The sequence below is a fragment of the Salvelinus alpinus genome, chromosome 18 (genome assembly GCF_045679555.1).
Source record: "Salvelinus alpinus chromosome 18, SLU_Salpinus.1, whole genome shotgun sequence".
NCBI classification, from domain to species: Eukaryota; Metazoa; Chordata; class Actinopteri; order Salmoniformes; family Salmonidae; genus Salvelinus; species Salvelinus alpinus.
In genome coordinates, this window is record NC_092103.1 from 40,256,945 (window position 1) to 40,278,165 (window position 21,221).

Genomic DNA, 21,221 nt, shown 5'->3' on the forward strand with positions numbered 1-21,221 from the left:
CGGTGAGGTAGCAGAAAGAACAGTCTATGACTAGGGTGGCTGGAGTCTTTGACAATTTTTAGGGCCTTCCTCTGACACCGCCTGATATATAGGTCCTGGATGGCAGGAAGCTTGGCCGCGGTGATGTACTGGGCCGTACTCACTGCCCTCTGTAGGTCGGAGGCCGAGCAGTTGCCATACCAGGCAGTGATGCAACCTGTCAGGATGCTCTCGATGGTGCAGCTGTAAATCCTTTTCAGAATCTGATGACCCATGACAAATCTTTTCAGTCTCCTGTGGGGGAATAGGTTTTGTCGTGCCCTCTTCACGACTGTCTTGGTGTGCTTGGACCATGTTAGTCTGTTGGTGATGTGGACGCCAAGGAACTTGAAGCTCTCAACCTGCTCCACTACAGCCTCGTCGATGAGAATGAGGGGGGTGATCGATCCTCCTTTTCCTGTTGCCCACAATCATCTCCTTTGTCAGTGATGTACTGGGCCGTACGCACTACTGTAGCGCCTTACGTTCGGATGCCGACCAGTTGCCTTCCCAGGCAGTGAAGCAACCGGTCAGGATGTTCTTGGTGCAGCTGTAGAACTTTTTGAGAATCTGGGGACCTATGCCAAATCTTTTCAGTTTCCTGAGAGGGAAAATGTGCTTTTGTGCCCTCTTCACGACTGTCTTGGTGTGTAAGGACCATGATAGTTTGTTGGTGATGTGGACACCAAGGAACTTGAAACTCTCGACCCACTTTATCACTATCGTGGGATAGCCGCCTGTCTGTTTAGACACAGAGTTAGACCACCAGTACCTGCAGACAGATCAAACACCCACATTGCTGACTGGGATTTAAGAAAATACACAATACAGAGAAATCACATTGTACCGGCACTGTTAATAAAAAACACTATTTGAATATTGTAGAAAATGTTTACTTTCAGAAACAAAACAAAGTAGTTATTTTCCCCCTATTGACTAAAGGGTACTTTTAATTTTTACAGGACAAATGTGATTGAAAACCAGAAAGCCAATGGCAAGTCCTCGCTCAAAATATAGATACAAAAAATAAATAAAAGGACACACATGACAACAAACAGACAATAATCCTGTGTTCAGAGTTTCAGCATATACCCAGACCCTGACTTCAAACACAATGAACTGAACCATGACTGAGTTCCATCATAGAAACATGGTGCCCTTACCTGAGTCTGGAGAAGATGAGGGAGAGATGCAACCTTGTCAGCATTTCCTATGATTTCCTATGATTCTGTAAGTAAATACAAGACACTCCATTTAGTATGTTATGTTTCGTATGGTATGGTATGTATTAATTTGTGGATGTCCATCATCCATTCCATATGATATGTTAGGAATTGCAATTTGTTGTGGCTAATGTTAGCTAGTTGGCTAACGTTTGAGTTTGAGTTCATTTTAATTTTTACAGGGACAGTGCACATTTCGTTAACTTTAAATTTAGCTAGTCTAGAGGTTAGGGTTTAAGGTTAGGTTATGGTTAAGGTTAGGGTTAGGTTAAAGGGCTAAGGTTAGGCTAGCTAAGATGCTAAGTACTTACAAAATGGCTAATTAGCTCAAATGCTACATTTGTCCAGGATGAGATTCAAACACAAAATCTTGGGGTTGCTAGACGTTTGAATTATACGCCCACCCATCCACCCAGACCAACCTTATGTAACAATATCAAACGTCTAATTTGGGTGTACCGGATTTACCTTTACTCTGATACATGACTTCTATTCCATGAGACCAGACTGAGATATGAGGAGCCTTGTGTGGGTGGGTGTTTTTGTATAGGTCTGTGTATGTCATATCACTGCATAAATGTGTGTGACAAGGATCAAGGCACCAAAGAGAACAACCCTACAGTTCTTCCTGATGTATACAGACATAGTTATCTTCAACTCTCTTCCTGCTTCTGTTTGAGTGTATATGCCCCCCTCAGTGGCACATAGCAACTACTACATTCTGTGGACTAGTTTTAACCACTTTGTAAATACTAATACAAATTTCAATCAATTTTGCATTCAGCATAAGCTTTTTATTTTGTTACACAGCTTGTACATGTAATATACACATTTGATCATGATCAGTTACATTTCACTAGATACATGAGATCGATAACATAGTGATGTGGGGAAAAAGTGACAATGGAAAAGGGCAGTGGAGTAGGTGGGAGGGACATAACTAATGTAACAGATGCACTACATGACCTAAAGTATGTGGACCCCAGCATGTTGAAACATCCCATTCCAAAATAATGAGCATTAATATTGAGTTTGTACCCCATTTTCTGCTATAAACAGACTCCAATCTTCTGGGAATGCTTTCACTAGATGTTGAAACATTGCTGCCGGAACTTGCTTCCATTCAGCCACAAAACCATTAGTGAGGTCAGGCACTGATGTTGGGCGATTAGGCCTGGCTCGCAATCGGCATTCCAATTCATCCCAAAGGTGTTTGATGGGGTTGAGGTCATGATCTGTGCATGCCAGTCAAGCTGAAACAGGAAAGAACCTTCCCCAAACTGTTGCCAGAAAGTTGGAAGCACAGAATCATCTACAATGTTATTATTGTATGCTGTAGCGTAGCCCGAACCATTTAAAAGCCCCAGACCATTATTCCTCCTCCACCAAACTTTACAGTTGGCCCTTTGCATTGGGGCAGGTAGCGTTCTCCTGGCAACCGCCAAACCCAGATTCGTCCGTCGGACTAGCCAGATGGTGAAGCGTGATTCGTCACTCAAGAGAACACGTTTCCACTGCTCCAGGGTCCAATAGCGGCGAGCTTTACACCACTCGAGCCGGCGCTTGGCATTGCGCATGGTGATCTTAAGCTTGTGTGCGGCTGCTTGGCCAAGGAAACCCATTTCATGAAGCTCCTTACTAACAGATCTTGTGCTGACGTTGCTTCCAGAGGCAGTTTGGAACTCGGTAGTGAGTGTTTCAACCAAGAACAGATCATTTGTCGTGCTACGCGCTTCAGCACTCAGCTGTCCAGTTCTGTGAGCTTGTGTGGCCTACCACTTCGCATCTGAGCCGTTGTTGCTCCTAGACGTTTCTATTTCACAATAACAGCACTTACAGTTGACCGGGGCAGATCTAGCAGGGCAGACATTTGACGAACTGACTTGTTGGAAAGGTGGCATCCTATGACGGTGCCACGTTGAAAGTCACTGAGCTCATCAGTCAGGCCTTTCTACTGCCAGTGTTTGTGTAATGAGATTGCATGGCTGTGTGCTCAATGTTATACACCTGTCAGTAACGGGTGTGGCTGAAATAGCCAAATCCAGAAATTTGAAGGGGTGTCCACATACTAGTGTATATGTAGTGTATGTGGTGATAATCAAACCAAGCACAGCAGACTGTCTTCAGTAGTTTATGGACACAACAAGGAGACAGATGGGTTAAGAAGTGTGGGCAGAAGCATAATGGAGGCAGATAGATATTCATGACTCATGTTGTGACACAGGAGGGGGTGTGGGCTGTCCTTCCAGGATGAGGGCTCTTTAGGACCAAGATCTTCACTGTCAGTCACTGCTGTGTTGCTGCCCTCTGCTGGAAAGAAAGTAGATTGGTGCACAATAAAGGCATGTTGTAGAAATAATGATAATGTAGTCAGCGTCTCTGTATGATGAAGATAAAAAAAAGTGACAGACTAAAGAGTGATGTATTGTACACTTACAGTAGTAATGTATGGTCTTGTCTGTTTGTTTCTTTGTTAAGAGATTAGCATCATCTGTGTAGGTACATGAGAGAGAAGTCAACACTGACCTGTGTGCTGTTATGCTAGTGAGCTGTAGACCACAATATCATCTGCTTCTGCCTAGAGGAGTGACACACACAGGTAGAGAGGAGAAGAGGGACAATTTGTAATGATGGAATGTAGGCGACTGCTTGGAAACACTTCAACCATTTGTTGCAGAATATGCTGACACAAGGAAGAGATACATAAACATTAAAACTCAGAAATGTTTACAGCATAACACATTTTCAGTGTCTACAACTTATACACCAATGACTGACAAAGCACAGACCACAAAACCCTGATGAAACCATCCTGTTCCTCCTGAATGACCCCCCCCCCCCCCCCCCTCCTTCCAGCAATATCAATCATCCATTACCCAATTCAGTGAATGATGCTGCAATAACTACCTGGATCTCAACTTCTCCAAAACAAAATAAATAACCATGGACTTTCCCAAAAACCCCACCTGTGACGTCCCTGTCCTCATCAGAGGGAGGTTGTTGAAATGGTTCCTTCATTTAAATTCATCTGAATTACAGTCGACCACAAGCTCACTTTTGATCAACACACCACTGAAATAACACAGAAGTCCCAGCAACGTCTACAATGTATCTGCTACCAAAAATTGCACACAGTCTCACACCACAATAAACTATTAAGGATCCACGACACGGCATCTAAACTGATTGGACTCTACACTCCAAAACGGTTCCTTCTTAATGAAGGAGCTATCCAGAGTAAAGCCCACCACATGATCTCCAGTCCAGACCCTCACCTACACCACTGCTTTGATCTTCTCCCATCAGGTCAGAGATTTCAGACTATTAAATGTCTCACTGCAGGCTTCAGGAGGAGTTTCATCCCAGGGACTATCACAATTATAAACAGTTCCATGTATCTTCCTCCTATGGCCAGGTGGGTGGTGCTATTTATGTCTGACTGTTGTTTGTTTCCTGATGTTCCTCTTGTAGGACAATAAACCTGATTCTGATATGTGACTTAGCTGACAGTACAACACAGATACAACTTCATCTATTAACATCATAGTGATCAGAATAGCAGCCTTACCTTGGTCTGTACATTTAGCTGGTTCCTCCTCTTGGGGACAACAGTGCTGTACGTCACATCATCACCATTGGCAGGAAATGGGTCCAGCTGTAGGGCGAGAGAGCTGTAGACCACATTATCATCTGGTTCTGCCTAGAAGAGAGGAGAGAGGTAGAGAGGTGAAGAGGGACAATTTGTGACGATGGAACGCAGGCTACAGCTTGGAAACAGGTGGGAATAGGTACATTAAGGCTCACAAGGCTCACAAGGCCCAGATGGCATCCCTAGCCGTGTCCTCAGAGTATGCGCAGACCAGCTGGCTGGATTGTGTACGTACGTATTCAATCTCTCCTTATCACTGTCTGCTGTCCCCAAATGCTTCAAGATATCTACCATTGTTCCTGTACCCAATAAAGCAAAGGTAACTGAACTAAATGACTACTGCCCGGCAGCATTCACTGCTGTCATAATGAAATGCTCTGAGAGGATAATCAAGGATCATATCACCTCCACCTTACCTGACACCCTAGACCCACTTCAATTTGCATACCGCCCCAATAGATCCACAGATGATGCAATCGCCGTAGCACTGCACACAGCCCTAACCCATCTGGACAACAGGAATACCAAGGTAAGAATGCTGTTCATTCACTACAGCTCAGCCTTCAATACCATAGTACCCTCCAAGCTCATCATTAAGATTGTGGTCTGAACCCAGCCCTGTGCAACTGGGTCCTAGACTTCCTGACGGGCCGCCCCCAGGTGGTGAAGGTAGGAAACAACACCTCCACTACGCTGATTCTCAACACAGGTCCCCCCCCCCCAGCGTGTGTGCTCAGCCCCCTCCTGTACAACCTGTTCAGCCATGAATGTTTGGCCATGCACGCCTCCAACTCAATCATCAAGTTTGCAGATGACACAACGGTAGTAGGCCTGATTACCAACAATGACGAGACAGCCTACAGGGAGGAGGTGAAGGCTCTGGCGGATAATAGGTAGATAGCCTCTCCCTCAACATTGACAAAATGAAGGAGCTGATCGTGGACTTCAGGAGACAGCAGAGGGAGCACGCCCCCATCCACATTGACGGAGCCCCAGTAGAGAAGGTGAAAAGCTTCAAGTTCCTCGGCGTACACATCACTGACAATCTGAAATGTTCTACCCACACAGACAGTGTAGTGAATAAGGCACAACAGTGCCTCTTCAACCTCAGGAGCTGGAAGAAATTCAGCTTGGCCCCTAAGACCCTCACACACTTTTACAGATGCACAATGGAGAGCATCCTGTCGGGCTGTATCACCGCCTGGTACAGCAACTACACAGCCCGCAACCACAGGGCTCTCCAGAGGGTGGTGGGGCCTGCCCAACACATCACCGGGGGCACACTGCCGGCCCTCCAGGACACCTACAGCACCCGATGTCACAGGAAGGCCAAAAAGATCATCAAAGACATCAACCACCCGAGCCACAGCCTGTTCACCAGATATCATCCAGAAGGTGAGGTCAGTACACGTGCATCAAAGCTGGGACCAAGAGACTGAAAAACAGCTTATATCTCAAGGCCATCAGACTGTTAAATAGCCATCACTAGTCGAGGTCCACCCAGTACCCTGCCCTGAACATAGTCACTGTCACTAGCCGGCTGCCACCCGGTTACTCAACCCTGCACCTTAGAGGCTGCTGCCCTATGTACATAGACATGGAATCACTGGTCTCTTTAATAATGGAACACTGGCCACATTAGTAATGTTTACATACTGTTTTACAAATTTCATATATATAGATATACTGTGTTCTAGTCAATGCCATCCTGTTCAACTATTGCTGTATATATACTATTCTATCCCACGTATTCTACAGATATACTAAATATTATATCCAGATATTGTCCATAAGGTCTTTAATGTCTATACATCCCATCAAATATATTTATTCTCAGAACTCTGACATTGCTCGTCCTAATATTTCTATATTTCTTAATTCCATTGTTTTACTTTTAGATCTGTGTGTACTGTTGTGAATTGTTAGATATTACTGCACTGCTGGAGCTAGAAACACAAGCATTACGCGACACCCGTAATAACATCTGCTAAATACGTGTACGCAACCAATAAAATATTATGTGATTTGATTTGATTTGAACTCGTTCTGTGAGCTTGTGTGGACTGCCACTTTGCGTCTGAGCCGATGTTGCTCCTAGACGTTTCCACTTCACAATAATAGCACTTGTAGTTAGCCGGGGCAGCTCTAGCAGGGCAGAAATTTGACGAACTGACTTGTTGGAAAGGTGGCATCCTATGACGGTGCCACGTTGAAAGTCACTGAGCTCTTCAGTACGGGTCATTGTACTGCTAATCTTTGTCTATGGAGATTGCAAGACTGTGCTCGATTTTATACACCTGAAATAGCCAAATCCACTAATTTGAAGGGGTGTCCACATACTTATGGCCATGTAGTGTATGTGACTTCATCTATAACCCCACCAGTCTGCCACATAGCCGACAGTACAACACAGATACAACTTCATCTATTAACATCATAGTGATCAGAATAGCAGCCTTACCTTGGTCTGTACATTTAGCTGGTTCCTCCTCTTTGTGACAACAGTGCTGTACATCACATCATCACCATTGACAGAAAATGGGTCCTGACGGTTGATGGTAAAAACAAAGGGGGTTGATGATAAAAACTTATCAGTCTACATGTATGAGATACGTTTGTACATTTACATAATCCACAATATAAGGCATGTATTTGTTTTAACAACATTGAGATATGAGCTTTCTTCCTCTCAAACAGCACAGTGTCAGTCAGGTCAAATAGGAACAGCACAGTATCAGTCAGGTCAAATAGGAACAGCACAGTGTCAGTCAGGTCTTTTATTTTGTAACCCTTATTTTACCAGGTAAGTTGACTGAGAACACATTCCCATTTACAGCAACAACCTGGGGAATAGTTACAGGGGAGAAGAGGGATGAATGAGCCAATTGTAAGCTGGGGATGACTAGTTGACCATGATGTTATGGGGACCAGATTGGGAATTTAGCCAGGACACCGGGGTAAACACCTCTACTCCTAAAATAAGTTTCATAGGATCTTTAGTGACCACAGAGAGTCAGGACACCCGTTTAACGTCCCATCTGAAAGACAGCACTGGGATATTTTTTTAGACCAGAGGAAAGAATGCCATCAGAGGGGCCTCCCGGGTGGCGTAGTGGTCTAAGGCACTGCTTCGCAGTGCTAGCGGTGCCACCAGAGACCCAGAGACTCTGGCACAATTGGCCTAGCGTCGTCCGGGTTAGGGAGGGTTTGGCCGGGAGGGATATCCTTGTCTCATCGCGCACTAGCGACTCCTGTGGCGGGCCGGGCACAGATGACCAGGTCGCTAGGTGTACGGAGTTTCCTCCAAAACATATTGGTGCGGCTGGCTTCCGGGTTGGATGTGCGCTGTGTCAAGAAGCAGTGTGGCTTGGTTGGGTTGTGTTTCGGAGGACGCATGGCTCTCGACCTTCGTCTCTCCCGAGTCTGTACGGGAGTAGCAGCGATGAGACAAGACACTAACTACTAACAATTGGGTACCATGGAATTGGGGAGAAGAAGGGGGTAAAAAAAAAAGAATGCCATCATATATTACCTGAATTACTAAACAAATGATGTCCTCTTATATCCTCAGTTGGTTGTATATTCTTCCCAGAAGGACTGCCAAAACCTTGAATTTTGCATTTGCGTCTACAAACTACTATTTTCCTCAGAACATATTTTTTTAACATTAAGTATGTGCACTTTATACTTGGAATATCCTTTTTCAACTGGAATAGTTCAGAAATAGCTGGAGTGGTAATGTGTGATTTAAGTCCATTAGATGTCCATGTCCTGTCCATTGCCATGTCCTGCATTTTTCACAGATAGTGCCTTACCCACAAGGCCTTGAGTCAAATGAGAGGAACATGAGTGTAGCCTACCCCTGAGGTGTTTGTTGTCTGGTCCATGGCCTTATTGTCCTCTGGAATAAAGAAAGAGAGATTCAGTATTAGAGACCTCTGAAAAATACTGAAAATCTACTGAATACATTCATCATAGAATATTTATTTTTCTGAGTCTCCCCTCTTATGTCAAGATACATTGGTTATAACATGGGGGTGCCACAAGGTTAAATTCTAGGGCCGACTCTTTTCTCTGTATATATCAATGATGTCACTCTTGCTGCGGGTGATTCTTTGATCCACCTCTACGCAGACGACACCATTCTGTATACATCTGGCCCTTCTTTGGACACTGTGCTAACAAACCTCCAAAAGAGCTTCAACGCCATACAACACTCCTTCCGTGGCCTCCAACTGCTCTTCAATCTAGAATTGCCTTCCTATTTCGCAACAAAGCCTCCTTCAATCATGCTGCCAAACATAACCTCGTAAACTGACTATCCTACCGATCCTTGACTTTGGCGATGTCATTTACAAAATAGCCCCAACACTCTACTCAGCAAATTGGATGCAGTCTATCACAGTGCCATCCGTTTTGTCACCAAAGCCCCATATACTACCCACCACTGCAACCTGTATGCTCTCGATGGCTGGTCCTCGCTACATATTCGTCGCCAAACCCACTGGCTCCAGGTCATCTATAAGTCTTTGCTAGGTAAAGCCCCGCCTTATCTCAGCTCACTGGTCACCATAGCAGCACCCAACCGTAGCACGCGCTCCAGCAGGTATATTTCTGGTCATCCCCAAGGCCAACACCTCATTTGGCCACCTTTCCTTCCAGTTCTCTGCTGCCAATGACAGGAACGAATTGCAAAAATCACTGAAGTTGGAAACTTATATCTCCCTCACTAACTTTAAGCGTCAGCTGCCAGAGCATCTTACCAATCGCTGCAGCTGTACACAGACCATCTGTAAATAGCCCATCCAACCATCTACCTACCTCATTCCCATATTTATTTTTGTTTTTCTGCTCTTTTGCACACCAGAAATTCTACTTGCACATCCTGTACGTTTGTTTATCCCATGTGTAACTCTGTGTTGTTTTGTCGCACTGCTTTGCTTAATTTTGGCCAGATTTGTAAATGAGAACTTGTTCTCAACTGGCCTACCTGATTAAATAAAGGTGAAATAAATAAAATAAATAAAAAACAAAACATTGGCTAATACAGTTGTCTTCGAGGAAAATATTGATTGTCTCATGAAAAAATCTCCAAAACAAACGTATCAATTTTTCATTAGTCGGTATAGAATGAATACTTACTATGCTTTCTCCACATCTTCCATGTGACTAGGACACCAGATATCACCACCACCAACATGCCCAGAGGAATCAGTAGCATTTTTAGATCTATGGAACTGATAGTGGAAGACCATGTCTATTGTAAAATACAGTACATAAAACATCACAGATAAATAGATTTTTTATTATTTTTTATTATGTTTTTTGTGCTGCTATGACAAAATGGAAACATTTGTTCAGCTCTTCTCACATTTTATGTGTGGAAAGTGACCATCTAAGAATAGAATGCTGCTACTTCTACAACCACAGAGGTACAAGGAAGTGGTAAATACAGTATCTCTGTCTCTATGATGGTAAATGTCTCTATAACACAGTCTAAGGAAGTGTGTTGGCTTATACTCAGTGTGAAAACGTTTAAGGAGAGTGTTTCTGTGCCCTAAACTCTAGTGTGAACAACAGAAAATGTTACCTTTCTTCATATTTCTATTGTCATCCATTTGGAAGAGTAAGTGTGAAATACAGCTGAATGAGTGATAATTACCTCACGGAGTCCTTCTCCTTGCCCCCCTCAGGTCCTTGGACTGTGTTGTCAGTTTGAACAGGCTCAGCAGTTGGAGAGAAAGATGATTGTTCAGTGGTTGGAGCTTTAGTTGCTGTGTGGTAAAAAATACAATCGTATTATGACTGGTGTACCAGAGAGACACAGGGTAGACTGAACTATAACAAGATATTGTTGCTAAGCTACAGTATGACCTTCTTGTCTAGCTTATTTAATTTACCCCAACATGTGGATTTTAACTTAGTATTAGCACTGCTGAGTTCAAACCAATGGTAGGACCACTAAATATTCCCAAAAGCTTTAAATCAGGTTACTATCAATTTGTTTTAGATGATCAGCCAGCAAGACTGGATAAAACCAGGTTAATACTTAATTATACAGTATCTGATTGCTCTCTACTCACTGGTCATAGTGGTGGTACTTTGTGTGGTGGTTTGTTGTCTGACAGTGATGTGAACAGGCATCATAAGGTCTCCCACTCCACACCTGTACCAGCCAGTGTTCTCCATCTTCAGTCCACTCATAGTCACCGTTAGGATGTTTCCTCTGGTGGCATCAGTGGTCTGATGTAGGGTCACTGATTTTCCCTCTGTAGTCCCAGAATTCTCCCACACACATTGGACACGAACACAAATCCTACACCACTTCCTATTTCCAGTGTCACTATAGTAACATTTTACAATGACCCTCCCTCCTTCAACTCCAGTCACCTCCTGTTGGTCCACATAGAGTTCTTGAGTACCTGAACACAGAGGTACAGACACCAAAGAAGGTCCTGAGTGATCAAGTGTTTTTTTGTAACAATTGACCACAAATATCATAATGATGATATGATGTATAGAGAACAGAAAGTAGACATATACCAACACCCCTCATGTCATCTTGAACAATAATTGTGATACCAGTAAATGAAACCAGAACACCAGTCATGTAATCATGTGGAAGAGTTGCAGGGATCTTACCTGCAGTGACAGATAGTTGGAATCTTTCTATCATGACATCTGATCCACCATTGATCACAAACCACCCGTAACTTCCAGAGTCCACTGGCTCCAGATCAGTCATGGTCACAGTGATTGTTTGCTTGTTGATGTCATCAGAGATTGAGGCCTTATCTGTGCTCTTGAAAGGGTCAGGGGAGCATATTCGCCAGTGACCTACTTTACACAAGTATTTCACATGTGGTTTGTATTTCAGATCATAGCGACATGGGATGGTGATGGAACCTCCTGTCTTCACAGACACACGATAAGCACCTGTCGACACAACAACAGAAAACAAATTAGATTGGAATTCAAGCAAATTCTCAGCAGAAAAGTCACATTCCATCTGGACTATAATGAATTTAATATAGGAAGTGTTATTGATAAGACAAGCTCCCATCCAAATCTTCCAACAGTCCTACCTGTGGGGTTAGTTTCAGGTAAATGTTGTGATTTTTCAGCCACTCCTGAACCTGTGACCAGTAACCACCTTCATAGCGGCAATACCAGAATAAGTGATTTTATGATTCTGTCTCTTTGCAGCAAAATCTGCAGATATAAGATGGTTGTATGCCCCATATACATAACATTCACTAGGCGGTGGCAAGAATTTTGTAGAATAGTTTAAAGTTTAAGTTTTGAATCAAGAGTTGTTTTGTGTATCAGTTCAGTTTGGGAATAAGCCTTCTTCCATGGAATAGGATCCCTATTTTCTCCCCCTTCCACTTGCCTCTTCCATTTTTGCAGTAATGCTGTAATCAGTTGGTTGTATATTTTTGTTAGGTGCATGTGTGACATAACTCCACCATTCCTATTCATAATTTCATTAATAAAGATAATTAATTTATTCCTTAAACAATGTATATTTTTTCTCGATCAATTAGTATATTTGAGTTAAACCATAATATTTGTTCAAATATTTGTTCTGTCTTTTCTGGAGGATGAATCTGGAATTGCAACCAGCGTTGTATGGTTTGTTTTAGAAAGGGTGATATTCTTACCTGAATTAACTGAAAGTGAGAGGTTGTAGTCTGGATAAAGGGGAAAAGTCAATTTTCAACAATGGGTGAGCCATTCTTACTAATCTACTTCATAACAAGTTCGGCTTTAAGTATAACTTTTGTGTGACTGATGCTTTAGTGAGAGGTTGAATGCTTTAATATTTAATCATTTTAGCCCTCCGAACTCATGTTTATTATATAAATAAGCACGTTTAATTTAATCTTGTTTGCCATTCCAAATAAAGTGAAATATTTTTTTGCTCATATAATTTTAAAAACATATCGTTTGGCGTAGGCAGTGCCATAAGTAAGTAGGTAAACTGGGATATGATAAGGAATTAATCAACCATTCAATTATTTATTTAGGGATATGAATAATGGTACATTTATCATAGTTTGGTTGTAATCCAGAGGTTTAAAAAAATTATCTAGATCCTCTGTGAGGCTGTGCAGGGATCCAAATTACGTATTTAAGAGAACTTGACTCATCATTGCAAAATTATACCGTTGTTTTTAAGCCCTGGATTTCTAGTTCCTCTATTTTATTGTTGGATCTGATTTTAATAATAGCTAACATTTCGATTGCCATAATAAATAGATACACCAACAGTGGACAACCTTCTTTTGCTCCTCTTTACAGTTGAATACTTTCTAAAAAGTAGCCATTAATTATACATTTTACACCTGGAGTTGCATTTCATAACTCTAACCCATTGTATAAGAGATAGTCCTAAATTAAAATAGCCCAGGAATTTATAAATAAATTCGTACTTTATCAAAAGCCTTTTTAAATTCTGCTATGAATACCAGACCTGGCATCCTAGGTTTTTCATAGTGTTCTGTTGTTCCAAGTACTTTACTATGTTATCTCCATTGTATCTTCCATGTAAAAAAAACCTGTCTGATCATGTCACGTCTACTCCCGCTCCCCCTCTCCGGTGTTGTACCTGCTTCTCGACTCCCAGCGTCTGGCGTTACAAATCAGGATGAATAATATCGGATAACACCTTTTTAATTCTTTGCGCTATGCATTTAGCTAGGATTTTTGCATCACAACACTGAAGTGTAAGAGGCCTCCAGTTTATTAGGTGGACTGGATCTGTATACCGATCTCCTGGGTCCTTGGTCCTGGTCCATACTAATCATGGAACTTTGAGTACATCGAAAAAAGGTTGATATATATCTCAACTGGTATGCAAACCAGCCCTGGAGGTGTCATTAGCCTAAAGGCTGCATTGCACCAAGAAGTTCCTCCTCTGCAATTTGGCCATGACATGAGTCTTTCTGTCCAGTGTTAATTTGACACCAGGGGAAAAAATCCTTACAGTTAACTTCAGTTAGTGGAAATGGATGAGACTGAAAAGATGACATATTCTTGAAGTATTTTGCTTCCTCTTTCAAAATACAATTTCATTAATCATAGATGACTCCATTTGTAAAACGTTTCTGTAAAGTATTATTGGTAGCATTTCTATGTTTAAGATTCAAAAGATTTTTTAAACTTTTTTTCCCATTTTCCATCCAGTTTGCTTTATTGTTGTAATATATTACTTTTGTTACTTGCTGAATAAGTTACTCCATTTATTTTAATTTTTTCCCTTATTATCCATCTGTACTGTTATTTCCTCAATTTCCTTTCTTAATATGAACTCTTTTGACCAACATTTTATTTTATTTAAAGATGAGTATTGAATTGCATGACCTCTGGAGGCACATTTGAAAGTGTAACATACAATAAGGGGGATCTGCTGTACCTATGTTATGCAGGAAAAAGTCAGTAATAAATACATTTGTCGAGCTTAAAAACAGTTTGTCATCCAGTAAACTTTGATTACATTTCCAATTCCTTGCTCAAGTTGAATTTCTGAGTCATGTGGAAGCCAATTATTTAATGGTCTGACGTCATTCTGCCCCCTATCAGAACCTGTTTTACGTTTGGAACCAGAGAGAGGAAAGTAGTCAAGACGAATAGCTTGATGAAGCCTCCTCCATGTATATCTCACCAGGTCAGGATTTTTAATCCACTAGTTCTAATGTGTCCATGATATTCGTAATTTCCCGAAGTGCATGAGGGTAATAGTTTGTAGTGTGATTTCCAATACGTTCCATTGAGGTACTTTACACTGTATTATAATCTCCCACCATAATAATACAGTCATTTGTGTGGATCATCATTATTTCAACCATATAGATTCATTAGCCAAATCTGTTTATAGTCCAATAGCATATTTAAAAGGATCCATCTTCCTTGAGGATCTGTTTTGACAACTTGCACATTCGGATCTAAATAATTATTAATTAATATCATCACCCCTTTTGAGTTTCTTTTTTCATGACAGAAATATATTTCTTCCTCCCCGTCCTTTTTTCCACACAAGTTGTTGTAGAGTGAGTCTCCTGTAAATATTAGATATTATATATTTTTTCTTTTAGCCAGGTACAAATGTGTTGTATTTTTTTAATCATCTGCTAAACCATTACAATTGTAACTGGCAATACTACTTCCCCACTTACCATAATGATACCCAAGTTTCAGTTATACTTACCATAATACATGTTTGTAAACGTACCATTAAAAATTATACTGATGATTGAGTGTCCATATAACTGTACCATAATATTTGCACTGTTAAGCATTACTGTAGCTGCAACTGTGTAGTCCTCCAATATTACACCCGCTATAAAATCCCCCCACATCTGGGAGGTCTGTTGTCCTTGAGACCATTAGAACACCATCCTGAACCATGACACCCTTTGTCCGAAGCAAACCGTTGGCCGCCGTTTAGCGTAGCCCAGAGGGAAATGTTGGCCGTCCCATGAGAACCTAACTCAATACTGCTACCCTTCACTCACACATTCAAAGCCCAACAGGTCTATTGCATGTCTATGAGGGTGCTTCTTAAAGGGGAGCGGGGTAAAAAGAGAAAATATAATGAAATAATATATAGCCTAATAATAATAATAATATTAGAACATAATAATAACAGCACAAAATTATAGATTCATGTTCATATTAAGATAATCACAGCACATGCATTTCAGCCCAGTCTGTTCAATTAATTGGACCCAATTGTTCGTAAAATGAACATAATGTAAAAAGAGAATGGTCCTTCTATATAATATCAGTTGTTATTGTCCATTACATGCATGTTTAACCCAGTGTTAACCAGCCAGCCGCTCGCTAGCAGAGTTAACAGAACCCGTTGACACACCCAACCCAAATTGCCGGTGTGTATCTGAACAATAATATCTGCATGTTTGAGATTGAGATGTATTGTTTTCTTGGTGCTAAAATGATAGTGACACTAATTGTTATAGGATCATATAGTCCTACTCCAGTAGAGAACTGGGTTATTAACCCTCCTCATCTATTAATTCTTCATCCTATCCTACTGTAGCCCCTCAGAGCTGTCAATATTCTTTTATCTTCAAATCTATTCCTTACGATTCACATCGGCCAAAAGGACAGCGCAGTCTAACAGCATTAAAGTCCTAATAAACCCCAATCTCAGTCTTCAAAATATTTTTTTTTTTTAAGTCAGCCTTACCCATTTTCTCCTTCCCATAAATCTAAACCTAATTTTAAAGTCCACATAGTCCAACGTTCTGTATTGCATTAGTAAAAAACGAAAACCATCATGCGTTAAAAAATACAGTAATAATAATATAGGATTGTAATGTGTGGTGCGGTGCAATGTGTATCAGGGACTACTTCAGCATGAGGTTTCACTCTCAGCCAAATTGAAGTCTTTCGAATGCTTGAACAATTAGTTGTTAACATACAACTTATCGACCACCCTCTGATCTAGCAGACTCACTAAACAGAGAACATCCGTGGTCATCCCTACTGCCTCTGATCTAGCAGACTCACTAAACAGAGAACATCCGTGGTCATCCCTACTGCCTCTGATCTAGCAGACTCACTAAACAGAGAACATCCGTGGTCATCCCTACTGCCTCTGATCTAGCAGACTCACTAAACAGAGAACATCCGTGGTCATCCCTACTGCCTCTGATCTAGCAGACTCACTAAACAGAGAACATCCGTGGTCATCCCTACTGCCTCTGATCTAGCAGACTCACTAAACAGAGAACATCCGTGGTCATCCCTACTGCCTCTGATCTAGCAGACTCACTAAACAGAGAACATCCGTGGTCATCCCTACTGCCTCTGATCTAGCAGACTCACTAAACAGAGAACATCCGTGGTCATCCCTACTGCCTCTGATCTAGCAGACTCACTAAACATACACGCTTCGTTTGTAAATTATGTCTGAGTGTTGGTGTGGAGATACAAAGAGCTGTAATGGGTTTGCATAAAAAAAATATGTTGCATAAAGCTTACTTCATTATTCTATGTTTTAAATTATTTTTTACTGCATCAGTGATAGCATGTCCCTGGATACCCATAAATAAAAGAACAAGAAAATGGTGCCATCTGATTTGCTTAATATAAGGAATTGGAAACGTAAGTATAATTTAGCAGTTACATTTACTTTTGATACCTAAGTATATATTCATTTAAAACTGAATACTTTTAGACTTTTACTTGAGTAGTATTTTACTGGGTGACTTTCACTTTTACTTTAGTATTTTTTCTATTAAGGTACCTTTCCTCTTACTCAAATATGGCAATATTATTCTTCATAGGCTACTTCTACACTTCAGATCAAGTAATTCTGCTTTCATTGTGTCATTATCATACCATAGCTTCTTTGTAGTGCGGGGTTCCCTAACTGGTGGCCTGCGGCCCAAATTTGGCCCACAGGTGATTTTATTTGTCTCCTACATTTTTCTTAGCAAAGAAAATACATATTTTTTTCATTGTTTGACATAAAATACTGTATAAAGACCAGCACATTTTTATTTTGGATATCTTTTCCACTGAACTACCAAGCATAATATAAAGATAAACAGGGTTTAAAGTGATTATGTTTTAGTCATCTGTTTGTGCTTCTTGCGGTCAATTTGCAGTCTATTAAATATTTGTAATTATGTTCAGACCTCTGACCATCCGCTTGAGAAGAAATCGACTCGCAGCTGAATGTAGTTGATTATTCCTGACCTAAACTGTAAAATATATATTTTTTTAAATGTGCAATTTGAACCGATAATTCCATCTCAACTGTTGCTGCTCAACACCAACTAAATAGGCAGCCAGGTCCTCCATCTTTATTAACACAATACATTATTTTATTTGATATATGATATACAAATGTACTAATTAAATAAAATATTTAATTGTAGTGCTCTTGTTCACTTCAATGTGTATGAATATTGTTGGAGCATATCAAAGTGTTGATCGATAAATAGTTGAAGGTTCTCTATATTATCCAGAATGTTTGTTTTGTAGTTATCAGCAATTTCTACATTTTCCGATTAATTCATGGGACAAGCTGTATCTACCACCCTGACACTTGCCACGTCATTTCCCTCCTAAAGAACATGTTACCCTTACCTGAGAGTCTGGAGAAGATGAAGAAGAGGAGGAGGGAGAGGGAGAGATGAGAAACCATTTCTAAATATGTGTCTCTGTATGTTATATGGTACCAATGCACAATGTGTGTGTCAAGGACCAAGGCACCAAAGAGAATGACTGAACTTCCTAATACCTACAGCTGTCTGTATCTCTCTTCCTGCTTCTGTTTGAGTGTATATGCCCCCCTCAGTGGCAGATAGAAACTATTACATTCTATGAACTAGTTGGAACATAAGGCTCTAAGGCACTACAATTGATATTTGTATTTTATTAACACATTTTTCGATCTTCTATCAAATAAAATCATGTATAGTGTTAATTAAAATGGATGACCGGGCAGCCTATTTAGTTGGTGTTGAGCAGCAACAATTGAGATGAAGTCAGAGGTTCAAGTGTGTAAATAATATAATTAATAAATATATACTATACAGTTCATGGGTTGGTGAAGACTGGATCCAGAGGTTGTATTTACAAACATATACAGATGACAAATATTATGAAACATAATTAACTTGCAAAAAATAATACACTTACTTGGCCAATAACGATATATAACTTCAAATCAAGGACTAAGGCAAAACAGACCACATTTACACTATGCCTCCTGAATAGAGTTTATCACCAGAGTTGTAAACTCACTGAGGGGCACTAGAACGTCTAGCTGAAGTGTACTTTTCAGATTATTCCATGCCTGGTGCACAATAGGAAAAGGCAGTCTTGCCTAACTGGGTAACGGCCCTAGGGACTTTACGTAGCAAGCACCTAGTAGACCGTGTCTGGTAACTGCTAGTGGTGAAAGAGGACAGGCTATAAAGGTAGTGGGGGAGTTTACCTAGAAAGGCTTTGTATATGAACACATACCAACGTAGCTATCTGCACATGTAAAGTGAGGTCCGGCCCACGATTTGAAACAAGGTGCAATGGTTGGTGAGAAAATTGGCATTTGTAACAAAGCACAAGGATGCATGATAGACTGAGTCCAGTCTCTGTAGCACAGAGGAGGCTTCATGCATGTAAATTAAGTCACTATAATCAATTACTGAAAGAAAAGTGGCTTGAACAAGCCTTGTTCCGAAAAAATTTAAACCCAATTTCAGTTTAAGCTTCCTCACAATAGTATCAGTATGAATTTTAGAGACAGATTCTTGTTCAACCATATACAGTTGAAGTCGGAAGTTTACAGACACCTTAGGCAAATACATTTAAACTCAGTTTTTCACAATTCCTGACATTTAATCCTAGAAAAAATGTAATGTCTTAGGTCAGTTAGAATCACCACTTTATTTTAAGAATGTGAAATTTCCGAATAATAGTACACAAAATGATTTATTTCATATTCCCAGTGGGTCAGAAGTTTACATACACTCAATTAGTATTTGGTAGCATTGCCTTTAAATTGTTTAACTTGGGTCAAACGTTTCGGGTAGGCTTCCACACGCTTCCCACAATAAGTTGGGTGAATTTTGGCCCATTCCTCCTGACAGAGCTGGTGTAACTGAGTCAGGTTTGTAGGCCTCCTTGCTCGAACACGCTTTTTCAGTTCTGCCCACAAATTTTCTGTAGGATTGAGGTCGGGCTTTGTGATGGCCACTCCAATACCTTGAGTTTGTTGTCATTAAGCGTTTTTGCCACAACTTTGGAAGTATGCTTGGGTCATTGTCAATTTGGAAGACCCATTTGCGACCAAGCTTTAAGTTCCTGACTGATGGATACTTCCGGCGCCGACCGAGATGGCCGCCTCGCTTCGCGTTCCTAGGAAACTATGCAGTATTTTGTTTTTTTATGTGTTATTCCTTACATTGGTACCCCAGGTAATCTTAGGTTTCATTACATACAGTCGGGAGGAACTACTGAATATAAGAGTAACGTCAACTCACCATCGTTACAACCAGGAATATGACTCTCCCGAAGCGGATCCTGTGTTTTGCCTTCCACCCAATACAATGGATCTGATCCCAGCCGGTGACCCTAAACAACAACACCGTAAAAGGGGCAAACGAAGCGGTCTCCTGGTCAGGCTTCGGAGACGGGCACATCGCGCTCCACTCCCTAGCATACTACTCGCCAATGTCCAGTCTCTTGACAATAAGGTTGATGAAATCCGAGCTAGGGTAACATTCCAGAGAGACATCAGGGATTGTAACGTTCTTTGCTTCACGGAAACATGGCTCACTCGAGAGACGCTAACGGAGTCGGTGCAGCCAGCTGGTTTCTTCACGCATCGCGCCGACAGAAACAAACATCTTTCTGGTAAGAAGAGGGGCGGGGGTGTATGCCTTATGATCAACGAGACGTGGTGTGATCATAACAACATACAGGAACTCAAGTCATTCTGTTCACCAGATTTAGAATTCCTCACAATCAAATGTCGACCGCATTATCTACCAAGGGAATTCTCTTCGATTATAATCACAGCCGTATATATTCCCCCCCAAGCAGACACATCGATGGCCCTGAACAAACTTTATCTGACTCTTTGTAAACTGGAAACCACACACCCTGAGGCTGCATTCATCGTAGCTGGGGATTTTAACAAGGCTAATCTGAAAACAAAACTCCCTAAATTCTATCAGCATAGGGCCTCCCGGGTGGCGCAGTGGTCTAGGGCACTGCATCGCAGTGCTAACTGCGCCATCAGAGTCTCTGGGTTCGCGCCCAGGCTCTGTCGCAGCCGGCCGCGACCGGGAGGTCCGTGGGGCGACGCACAATTGGCATAGCGTCGTCCGGGGTAGGGAGGGTTTGGCCGGTAGAGATATCCTTGTCTCATCGCGCTCCAGCGACTCCTGTGGCGGGCCGGGCGCAGTGCGCGCCAACCAAGGGGGCCAGGTACACGGTGTTTCCTCCGACACATTGGTGCGGCTGGCTTCTGGGTTGGAGGCAAGCTGTGTTAAGAAGCAGTATGGCTGGTTGGGTTGTGCTTCGGAGGACCCGACCCGAGCCCGTACGGGAGTTGTAGCGATGAGACAAGGTAGTAATTACTAGCGATTGGATACCACGAAAATTGGGGAGAAAATGGGATAAAAATAAAATTTAAAAAAATAAAATAAAATAAAATAAAAAAAATTCTACCAGCATATCGATTGTGCCACCAGGGCTGGTAAAACCTTGGATCATTGTTATACTAACTTCCGCGACGCATATAAGGCCCTCCCCCGCCCTCCTTTCGGAAAAGCTGACCACGACTCCAT

General features: G+C 41.6%; 1 protein-coding gene across 2 annotated transcripts; it reads right to left on the reverse strand.

The window, feature by feature from the left end:
* Positions 1-2,025: 2,025 nt before the first annotated feature.
* On the reverse strand, positions 2,026-18,146 carry LOC139544578 (CMRF35-like molecule 1). Of its 2 annotated transcripts, none has more exons than XM_071351878.1 (10): positions 18,013-18,146; positions 11,533-11,826; positions 10,974-11,312; positions 10,553-10,664; positions 10,033-10,127; positions 8,751-8,791; positions 7,352-7,435; positions 4,810-4,941; positions 3,768-3,819; positions 2,026-3,548 (listed from the first exon to the last, which is right to left on the reverse strand). In XM_071351878.1, exons 1-9 carry the CDS (start codon positions 18,068-18,070, stop codon positions 3,778-3,780), a joined length of 1,197 nt encoding a protein of 398 aa, XP_071207979.1. In that variant the 5' UTR covers positions 18,071-18,146; the 3' UTR covers positions 2,026-3,548; positions 3,768-3,777. The 2 variants fall into 2 exon arrangements, with proteins under 2 accessions (XP_071207979.1, XP_071207978.1); XM_071351877.1 differs by having other exon boundaries at positions 2,026-3,551.
* Positions 18,147-21,221: the final 3,075 nt, after the last annotated feature.

Coding starts and splice junctions, on each gene's coding strand:
- LOC139544578 (XM_071351878.1), bottom strand. CDS start 18,070: ATGGTTTCTCATCTCTCCCTCTCCCTCCTCCTCTTCTTCATCTTCTCC. Junction 4,942..7,351: donor AGCTAAATGTACAGACCAAG/GTAAGGCTGCTA, acceptor CCTCTCTTCTAG/GCAGAACCAGATGATAATGT. Junction 3,820..4,809: donor AGCTAAATGTACAGACCAAG/GTAAGGCTGCTA, acceptor TCACTCCTCTAG/GCAGAAGCAGATGATATTGT.